Source organism: Hyperolius riggenbachi, chromosome 3, assembly GCF_040937935.1.
Source record: "Hyperolius riggenbachi isolate aHypRig1 chromosome 3, aHypRig1.pri, whole genome shotgun sequence".
Lineage (NCBI taxonomy): Eukaryota > Metazoa > Chordata > Amphibia > Anura > Hyperoliidae > Hyperolius > Hyperolius riggenbachi.
The window spans coordinates 3,416,631-3,427,183 of record NC_090648.1 but is presented as its reverse complement, the minus strand read 5'-3'; the positions used below and the strand labels follow the sequence as shown (position 1 = coordinate 3,427,183).

Below are 10,553 nucleotides of genomic sequence, written 5' to 3'. Positions count from 1 at the left end.
GGATAGACACAGAGGAGGAGGAGGTGGAGGAGGATAGACACAGAGGAGGAGGAGGATAGACACAGAGGAGGAAGAGGAGGAGGAGGGAAGACACAGAGGAGGAGGAGGAGGAGGGAAGACATAGAGGAGGAGGAGGAGGATAGACACAGAGGAGGAGGAGGATAGACACAGAGGAGGAGGAGGATAGACACGGAGGAGGAGGAGGAGGAGGAGGAGGATAGACACAGAGGAGGAGGATAGACACAGTGGAGGAGGAGGAGGAGGAGGAGGAGGAGGATAGACACAGTGGAGGAGGAGGATAGACACAGTGGAAGAGGAGGAGGAGGATAGACACAGTGGAGGAGGAGGATAGACACAGTGGAAGAGGAGGAGGAGGATAGACACAGAGGAGGAGGAGGATAGACACAGAGGAGGAGGAGGAAGAGGAGGAGGAGGATAGACACAGAGGAGGAGGAGGATAGACACAGAGGAGGAGGAGGAAAAGGAGGAGGAGGATAGACACAGTGGAGGAGGAAAATAGACACAGTGGAGGAGGAGGATAGACACAGAGGAGGAGGAGAAGGAGGAGGAGGAGGCAAGACACAGAGGAGGAGGCAAGACACAGAGGAGGAGGCGGCAAGACACAGAGGAGGAGGAGAAGGAGGAGGCGGCAAGACACAGAGGAGGAGGAGGCGGCAAGACACAGAGGAGGAGGAGAAGGAGGAGGCGGCAAGACAGAGGAGGAGGAGGAGGAGAAGGAGGCAAGACACAGAGGAGGAGGAGGCAAGACACAGAGGAGGAGGAGGATAGACACAGAGGAGGAGGAGGATAGACACAGAGGAGGAGGAGGCAAGACACAGAGGAGGAGGAGGCAAGACACAGAGGAGGAGGAGGATAGACACAGAGGAGGAGGAGGAGGATAGACACAGAGGAGGAGGAGGAGGATAGACACAGAGGAGGAGGAGGAGGAGGAGAATAGACACAGAGGAGGAGGAGGAGGAGGAGAATAGACACAGAGGAGGAGGAGGAGGAGGATAGACACAGAGGAGGAGGAGGAGGATAGACACAGAGGAGGAGGAGGAGGAGGAGGAGGAGGAGGATAGACACAGAGGAGGAGGAGGATAGACACGGAGGAGGAGGAGGAGGAGGAGGAGGAGGAGGAGGAGGAGGAGGAGGAGGATGATAGACACAGAGGAGGATAGACACGGAGGGGGAGGATAGACACGGAGGGGGAGGAGGAGGATAGACACAGAGGATGAGGAGGATAGACACAGAGGATGAGGATAGACACAGAGGAGGATGAGGAGGATAGACACAGGAGGATGAGGAGGAGAATAGACACAGAGGAGGAGGAGGAGGATAGACACAGAGGAGGAGGAGGAGGATAGACACAGAGGAGGAGGAGGAGGATAGACACAGAGGAGGAGGAGGAGGAGGATAGACACAGAGGAGGAGGAGGATAGACACAGAGGAGGAGGAGGAGGAGGAGGAGGAGGAGGAGGAGGAGGAGGAGGATAGACACAGAGGAGGAGGAGGAGGAGGAGGAGGAGGAGGAGGAGGAGGAGGATGATAGACACAGAGGAGGATAGACACGGAGGGGGAGGATAGACACGGAGGGGGAGGAGGAGGATAGACACAGAGGATGAGGAGGATAGACACAGAGGATGAGGATAGACACAGAGGAGGATGAGGAGGATAGACACAGGAGGATGAGGAGGAGAATAGACACAGAGGAGGAGGAGGAGGAGGAGGATAGACACAGGAGGATGAGGAGGAGGAGGAGGATAGACACAGAGGAGGAGGAGGAGGATAGACACAGAGGAGGAGGTGGAGAAGGAGGATAGACACAGGAGGATGAGGAGGAGAATAGACACAGAGGAGGAGGAGGAGGAGGAGGATAGACACAGAGGAGGAGGAGGAGGATAGACACAGAGGAGGAGGAGGAGGAGGAGGAGGAGGAGGAGGAGGAGGAGGAGGAGGAGGAGGAGGAGGAGGATAGACACAGAGGAGGAGGAGGAGGAGGAGGAGGAGGATAGACACAGAGGAGGAGGAGGATAGACACAGAGGAGGAGGAGGATAGACACGGAGGAGGAGGAGGAGGAGGAGGATGATAGACACAGAGGAGGATAGACACGGAGGGGGAGGATAGACACGGAGGGGGAGGAGGAGGATAGACACAGGAGGATGAGGAGGATAGACACAGAGGAGGATGAGGAGGATAGACACAGGAGGATGAGGAGGATAGACACAGAGGAGGAGGAGGATAGACACAGAGGAGGAGGAGGATAGACACAGAGGAGGAGGATAGACACAGAGGATGAGGAGTAGGATAGACAGAGGATTAGGAGGATAGTTACAGTTCTCGCAGCCGGTCAGGTCCCCGAATATGTAGTAACACTGCTCGGAGAAGGTGATCTTGTTGACTGTGTGTCGGATAAATCCGGCTTTCAACAAATTGCTGGCAAACTTCCGAGCCTCCCTCCGGTCCTGGAAGCCCTCAACATGATGGTAAAGCCAGTCCACAACATCAGAGCCTGCAGGGGGCGACAAGAAGAAGCTTTACCGGAAATATTCTACAATCAACCAATGCTGGGGGCAGTAGCAACACACGGGACTGGCAGAGGGAGGGGGCGGAGCAGCAGTATTACACAGCAGTAGCAGAGGGTAGAGGCAGAGCAGTAGTGACACACAGCAGTAGCAGAGGGTGGGGGCGGAGCAGTATCACAGCAGTAGCAGAGGGTGGAGGCAGAGCAGTAGTGAAACAGCAGTAGCAGAGGGTGGGGGCAGAGCAGTAGTGACACACAGCAGTAGCAGAGGGTGGAGGCGGAGCAGTATCACACAGCAGTAGCAGAGGGTGGAGGCAGAGCAGTAGTATCACAGCAGTGGCAGAGGGTGGGGGCGGAGCAGTAGTGAAACAGCAGTAGCAGAGGGTGGGGGCAGAGCAGTATTACACAGCAGTAGCAGAGGGTGGGGGCGGAGCATTAGTATCACACAGCAGTGGCAAAGGGTGGGGGCGAAGCAGTAGCATATAGCAGTGGCAGAGGGTGGAGGCGGAGCAGTATTATCACCCAGCAGTGGCAGAGGGAGGAGCAGTAGTATCACACAGCAGTGGCAGAGGGAGGAGCAGTAGTATCACACAGCAGTGGCAGAGGGTGGGGGCGGAGCAGTAGTATCATACAGCAGTGGCAGAGGGAGAGGGCGGAGCAGTAGTATCATACAGCAGTGGCAGAGGGAGAGGGCGGAGCAGTAGTATCATACAGCAGTAGCAGAGTGTGGGGGCGGAGCAGTAGTATAATACAGCAGTGGCAGAGGGTGGAGGCGGAGCAGTAGTATCACACAGCAGTGGCAGAGGGAGAGGGCGGAGCAGTAGTATCATACAGCAGTAGCAGAGGGTGGGGGCGGAGCAGTAGTATCACACAGCAGTGGCAGAGGGTGGGGACGGAGCAGTAGTATCACACAGCAGTGGCAGAGGGTGGGGACGGAGCAGAAGTATCACACAGCAGTGGCAGAGGGTGGGGACGGAGCAGAAGTATCACACAGCAGTGGCAGAGGGTGGGGGCGGAGCAGTAGTATCACACAGCAGTGGCAGAGGGTGGGGCGGAGCAGTAGTATCACACAGCAGTAGCAGAGGGTGGGGCGGAGCAGTAGTATCACACAGCAGTGGCAGAGGGTGGGGGCGGAGCAGTAGTATCACACAGCAGTGGCAGAGGGTGGGGCGGAGCAGTAGTATCACACAGCAGACGCAGAGGGTGGGGGCGGAGCAGTAGTATCACACAGCAGTGGCAGAGGGTGGGTGGGGGGGCAGTAGTATACAGCAGTGGCAGAGGGAGGAGCAGTAGTATCATACAGCAGTGGCAGAGGGTGGAGGCGGAGCAGTAGTATCACCCAGCAGTGGCAGAGGGAGGAGCAGTAGTATCACACAGCAGTGGCAGAGGGAGGAGCAGTAGTATTACACAGCAGTGGCAGAGGGTGGGGGCGGAGCAGTAGTATCACACAGCAGTGGCAGAGGGTGGAGGCGGAGCAGTAGTATCACCCAGCAGTGGCAGAGGGTGGGGCAGAGCAGTAGTATCACACAGCAGTGGCAGAGGGTGGGGGCAGAGCAGTAGTATCACACAGCAGTGGCAGAGGGTGGGGGCGGAGCAGTAGTATCACAGCAGTTGCAGAGGGTGGGGCGGAGCAGTAGTATTACACAGCAGTGGCAGAGGGTGGGGGCGGAGAAGTATTACAAAGCAGTGGCAGAGGGTGGGGGCGGAGCAGTAGTATTACAAAGCAGTGGCAGAGTGTGGGGGCGGAGCAGTAGTATTACAAAGCAGTGGCAGAGTGTGGGGGCGGAGCAGTAGTATCGTACAGCAGTGGCAGAGGGTGGGGCGGAGCAGTAGTATCACACAGCAGTGGCAGAGGGAGAGGGCGGAGCAGTAGTATCACACAGCAGTGGCAGAGGGAGAGGGCGGAGCAGTAGTATCATACAGCAGTAGCAGAGTGTGGGGACGGAGCAGTAGTATCACACAGCAGTTGCAGAGGGTGGGGCGGAGCAGTAGTATCACACAGCAGTGGCAGAGGGTGGGGCGGAGCAGTAGTATCACACAGCAGTGGCAGAGGGAGAGGGCGGAGCAGTAGTATCATACAGCAGTAGCAGAGTGTGGGGGCGGAGCAGTAGTATCATACAGCAGTGGCAGACGGTGGGGGCGGAGCAGTAGTATCACAGCAGTTGCAGAGGGTAGGGCGGAGCAGTAGCATCACAGCAGTTGCAGAGGGTGGGGCGGGGCAGTAGTATCACAGCAGTGGCTGAGGGAGGGGGCGGAGCAGTAATATACAGCAGTGGCTAAGGGAGAGGGCGGAGCAATAATATACAGCAGTGGCTGAGGGAGGGGGCGGAGCAGTAGTATCACACAGCAGTGGCAGAGGGAGGGGGCGGAGCAGTAGTATCACAGCAGTAGCAGAGGGTGGGGCGGAGCAGTAGTATCACACAGCAGTGGCAGAGGGTGGGGCGGAGCAGTAGTATCACACAGCAGTGGCAGAGGGTGGGGGGCAGAGCAGCACTATCACACAGCAGTGGCAGAGGGTGGGGGAGGAGCAGTAGTATCACACAGCAGTGGCAGAGGGTGGGGACGGAGCAGTAGTATCACAGCAGTAGCAGAGGGTGGGGCGGAGCAGTAGTATCACACAGCAGTGGCAGAGGGAGAGGGCGGAGCAGTAGTATCACACAGCAGTGGCAGAGGGTGGGGGAGGAGCAGTAGTATCATACAGCAGTGGCAGAGGGTGGGGGCAGAGCAGCACTATCACACAGCAGTGGCAGAGGGTGGGGACGGAGCAGTAGTATCACACAGCAGTAGCAGAGGGAGGGGGCGGAGCAGTAGTATCACATAGCAGTGGCAGAGGGTGGGGACGGAGCAGTAGTATCACACAGCAGTGTCAGAGGGTGGGGGCGGAGCAGTAGTATCACACAGCAGTGGCAGAGGGAGGAGCAGTAGTATCACACAGCAGACGCAGATGGTGGGGCGGAGCAGTAGTATCACACAGCAGTGTCAGAGGGTGGGGGCGGAGCAGTAGTATACAGCAGTGGCAGAGGGTGGGGTGGAGCAGTAGTATCACACAGCAGTGGCAGAGGGTGGGGGAGGAGCAGTAGTATCACACAGCAGTGGCAGAGGGAGGAGCAGTAGTATCACACAGCAGACGCAGATGGTGGGGCGGAGCAGTAGTATCACACAGCAGTGGCAGAGGGTGGGGGCGGAGCAGTAGTATCACACAGCAGTGGCAGAGGGTGGGGGAGGAGCAGTAGTATCACACAGCAGTGGCAGAGGGTGGGGGCGGAGCAGTAGTATCACACAGCAGTGGCAGAGGGTGGGGGCGGAGCAGTAGTATCACACAGCAGTGGCAGAGGGTGGGGACGGAGCAGAAGTATCACACAGCAGTGGCAGAGGGTGGGGGCAGAGCAGTATCACACAGCAGTGGCAGAGGGAGGAGCAGTAGTATCACACAGCAGTGGCAGAGGGTGGGGCGGAGCAGTAGTATCACACAGCAGTGGCAGAGGGTGGGGCAGAGCAGCAGTATTACACAGCAGTGGCAGAGGGTGTGGGGCGGAGCAGTAGTATCACACAGCAGTGGCAGATGGTGGGGCAGAGCAGTATCACACAGCAGTGGCAGAGGGTGGGGGCGGAGCAGTAGTAGTATCACACAGCAGGGGCAGAGGGTGGGGGAGGAGCAGTAGTATCACACATCAGTGGCAGAGGGTGGGGGGCGGAGCAGAAGTATCACACAGCAGTGGCAGAGGGTGGGGACGGAGCAGAAGTATCACACAGCAGTGGCAGAGGGTGGGGGCAGAGCAGTAGTATTACACAGCAGTGGCAGAGGGTGGGGGGCGGAGCAGTAGTATCACACAGCAGTGGCAGATGGTGGGGCAGAGCAGTAGTATCACACAGCAGTGGCAGAGGGTGGGGACGGAGCAGTAGTATCACACAGCAGTGGCAGAGGGTGGGGGAGGAGCAGTAGTATCACACAGCAGTGGCAGAGGGTGGGTGGGGGGGCAGTAGTATCATACAGCAGTGGCAGAGGGAGGAGCAGTAGTATCATACAGCAGTGGCAGAGGGTGGAGGCGGAGCAGTAGTATCACCCAGCAGTGGCAGAGGGAGGAGCAGTAGTATCACACAGCAGTGGCAGAGGGAGGAGCAGTAGTATCATACAGCAGTGGCAGAGGGTGGAGGCGGAGCAGTAGTATCACCCAGCAGTGGCAGAGGGTGGGGCAGAGCAGTAGTATCACCCAGCAGTGGCAGAGGGTGGGGGCAGAGCAGTAGTATTACACAGCAGTGGCAGAGGGTGGGGGCAGAGCAGTAGTATCACACAGCAGTGGCAGAGGGTGGGGGCGGAGCAGTAGTATCACAGCAGTTGCAGAGGGTGGGGCGGAGCAGTAGTATTACACAGCAGTGGCAGAGGGTGGTGGCGGAGAAGTATTACAAAGCAGTGGCAGAGGGTGGGGGCGGAGCAGTAGTATTACAAAGCAGTGGCAGAGTGTGGGGGCGGAGCAGTAGTATTACAAAGCAGTGGCAGAGTGTGGGGGCGGAGCAGTAGTATCGTACAGCAGTGGCAGAGTGTGGGGACGGAGCAGTAGTATCACAGCAGTTGCAGAGGTTGGGGCGGAGCAGTAGTATCACAGCAGTGGCAGAGGGAGGGGGCGGAGAAGTAGTATCATACAGCAGTGGCAGACGGTGGGGGCGGAGCAGTAGTATCACAGCAGTTGCAGAGGGTGGGGCGGAGCAGTAGCATCACAGCAGTTGCAGAGGGTGGGGCGGGGCAGTAGTATCACAGCAGTGGCTGAGGGAGGGGGCGGAGCAGTAATATACAGCAGTGGTTAAGGGAGAGGGCGGAGCAATAATATACAGCAGTGGCTGAGGGAGGGGGCGGAGCAGTAGTATCACACAGCAGTGGCAGAGGGAGGGGGCGGAGCAGTAGTATCACAGCAGTAGCAGAGGGTGGGGCGGAGCAGTAGTATCACACAGCAGTGGCAGAGGGTGGGGGAGGAGCAGAAGTATCACACAGCAGTGGCAGAGGGTGGGGGAGGAGCAGTAGTATCATACAGCAGTGGCAGAGTGTGAGGACGGAGCAGTAGTATCACACAGCAGTGGCAGAGGGTGGGGGCGGAGCAGTAGTATCACACAGCAGTGGCAGAGGGAGAGGGCGGAGCAGTAGTATCATACAGCAGTAGCAGAGGGTGGGGGCGGAGCAGTAGTATCACACAGTAGTAGCAGAGGGAGGGGGCAGAGCAGTAGTATCACACAGCAGTGGCAGAGGGTGGGGACGGAGCAGTAGTATCACACAGCAGTGTCAGAGGGTGGGGGCGGAGCAGTAGTATACAGCAGTGGCAGAGGGTGGGGTGGAGCAGTAGTATTACACAGCAGTGGCAGAGGGCGGGGCAGAAACGTAGTATCATACAGCAGTAGCAGATGGTGGGGCGGAGCAGCAGTATCACACAGCAGTGGCAGAGAGTGGGGGAGGAGCAGTAGTATCACAAAGCAGTGGCAGAGGGTGGGGACGGAGCAGTAGTATCACACAGCAGTGGCAGAGGGTGGGGGCGGAGCAGTATCACACAGCAGTGGCAGAGGGTGGAGGCAGAGCAGTAGTATCACACAGCAGTGGCAGAGGGTGGGGGCGGAGCAGTTGTATCACACAGCAGTGGCAGAGGGCGGGGCAGAAACGTAGTATCATACAGCAGTAGCAGATGGTGGGGCGGAGCAGCAGTATCACACAGCAGTGGCAGAGAGTGGGGGAGGAGCAGTAGTATCATACAGCAGTAGCAGATGGTGGGGCGGAGCAGCAGTATCACACAGCAGTGGCAGAGGGTGGGGACGGAGCAGTAGTATCACACAGCAGTGGCAGAGGGTGGGGGCGGAGCAGTAGTATCACACAGCAGTGGCAGAGGGTGGGTGGGGGGGCAGTAGTATCACACAGCAGTGGCAGAGGGTGGGGGCGGAGCAGTAGTATCACACAGCAGTGGCAGAGGGTGGGGGGCAGAGCAGTAGTATCACACAGCAGTGGCAGAGGGTGGGGGCGGAGCAGTAGTATCACACAGCAGTGGCAGAGGGTGGGGACGGAGCAGTATCACACAGCAGTGGCAGAGTGTGGGGGCGGAGCAGTAGTATCACACAGCAGTGGCAGAGGGTGGGGACGGAGCAGTATCACACAGCAGTGGCAGAGGGTGGGGGCGGAGCAGTAGTATCACACAGCAGTGGCAGAGGGTGGGGGGCGGAGCAGTAGTATACAGCAGTGGCAGAGGGTGGGGGCGGAGCAGTAGTATCACACAGCAGTAGCAGAGGGAGGGGGCAGAGCAGTAGTATCACACAGCAGTGGCAGAGGGAGAGGGCGGAGCAGTAGAATCACACAGCAGTGGCAGAGGGAGAGGGCGGAGCAGTAGTATCATACAGCAGTGGCAGAGGGTGGGGGCAGAGCAGTAGTATCATACAGCAGTGGCAGAGAGTGGGGGAGGAGCAGTAGTATCATACAGCAGTGGCAGAGAGTGGGGGAGGAGCAGTAGTATCATACAGCAGTGGCAGAGAGTGGGGGAGGAGCAGTAGTATCACACAGCAGTGGCAGAGGGTGGGGACGGAGCAGAAGTATCACACAGCAGTGGCAGAGGGTGGGGACGGAGCAGTAGTATCATACAGCAGTGGCAGAGAGTGGGGGAGGAGCAGTAGTATCACACAGCAGTGGCAGAGGGTGGGGGCGGAGCAGTAGTATCACAAAGCAGTGGCAGAGGGTGGGGGCGGAGCAGTAGTATCACAAAGCAGTGGCAGAGGGTGGGGGGCGGAGCAGTAGTATCACACAGCAGTGGCAGAGGGAGAGGGCGGAGCAGTAGTATCATACAGCAGTGGCAGAGTGTGGGGGCGGAGCAGTAGTATAATACAGCAGTGGCAGAGGGTGGGGGCGGAGCAGTAGTATCACAGCAGTAGCAGAGGGTGGGGGCGGAGCAGTAGTATTACACAGCAGTGGCAGAGGGTGGGGGGCGGAGCAGTAGTATCACACAGCAGTGGCAGAGGGTGGGGGGCGGAGCAGTAGTATCACACAGCAGTGGCAGAAGGTGGGGACGGAGCAGTAGTATCACACAGCAGTGGCAGAGGGTGGGGGAGGAGCAGTAGTATTACAAAGCAGTGGCAGAGTGTGGGGGCGGAGCAGTAGTATCACACAGCAGTGGCAGAGGGTGGAGGTGGAGCAATATTATCACACATCAGTGGCAGAGGGTGGGGGCAGAGCAGTAGTATCACACAGCAGTGGCAGAGGGAGGAGCAGTAGTATCACACAGCAGTGGCAGAGGGTGGGGCGGAGCAGTAGTATCACACAGCAGTGGCAGAGGGTGGAGGCGGAGCAGTAGTATCACACAGCAGTGGCAGAGGGAGGAGCAGTAGTATCACACAGCAGTGGCAGAGGGTGGGGCGGAGCAGTAGTATCACACAGCAGTGGCAGAGGGTGGGGCAGAGCAGCAGTATCACACAGCAGTGGCAGAGGGAGAGGGCGGAGCAGTAGAATCACACAGCAGTGGCAGAGGGTGGGGGGCGGAGCAGTAGTATACAGCAGTGGCAGAGGGTGGGGGAGGAGCTGTAGTATAATACAGCAGTAGCAGAGGGTGGGGACGGAGCAGTAGTATCACACAGCAGTGGCAGAGGGTGGGGACGGAGCAGTAGTATCACACAGCAGTGGCAGAGAGTGGGGGAGGAGCAGTAGTATCACAAAGCAGTTGCAGAGGGTGGGGACGGAGCAGTATCACACAGCAGTGGCAGAGGGTGGGGGCGGAGCAGTAGTATCACACAGCAGTGGCAGATGGTGGGGCAGAGCAGTAGTATCACACAGCAGTGGCAGAGGGAGGAGCAGTAGTATCACACAGCAGTGGCAGAGAGTGGGGGAGGAGCAGTAGTATCACACAGCAGTGGCAGAGGGTGGGGGCGGAGCAGTAGTATCACACAGCAGTGGCAGAGGGTGGGGGAGGAGCAGTAGTATCACACAGCAGTGGCAGAGGGAGGAGCAGTAGTATCACACAGCAGTGGCAGATGGTGGGGCGGAGCAGTAGTATCACACAGCAGTGGCAGAGG

General features: G+C 58.4%; 1 protein-coding gene across 1 annotated transcript in view; it reads right to left on the bottom strand.

Annotated features, from left to right (window-relative positions):
• The window catches only part of DVL2 (dishevelled segment polarity protein 2), a 114,238-nt gene that overhangs the window by 41,261 nt on the left and 62,424 nt on the right, over positions 1–10,553 (bottom strand). The window contains exon 13 of the mRNA XM_068273808.1: positions 2,337–2,513. Coding sequence (XP_068129909.1) covers positions 2,337–2,513 — 177 coding nt within the window. The remainder of the gene's footprint in view (positions 1–2,336; positions 2,514–10,553) is intronic.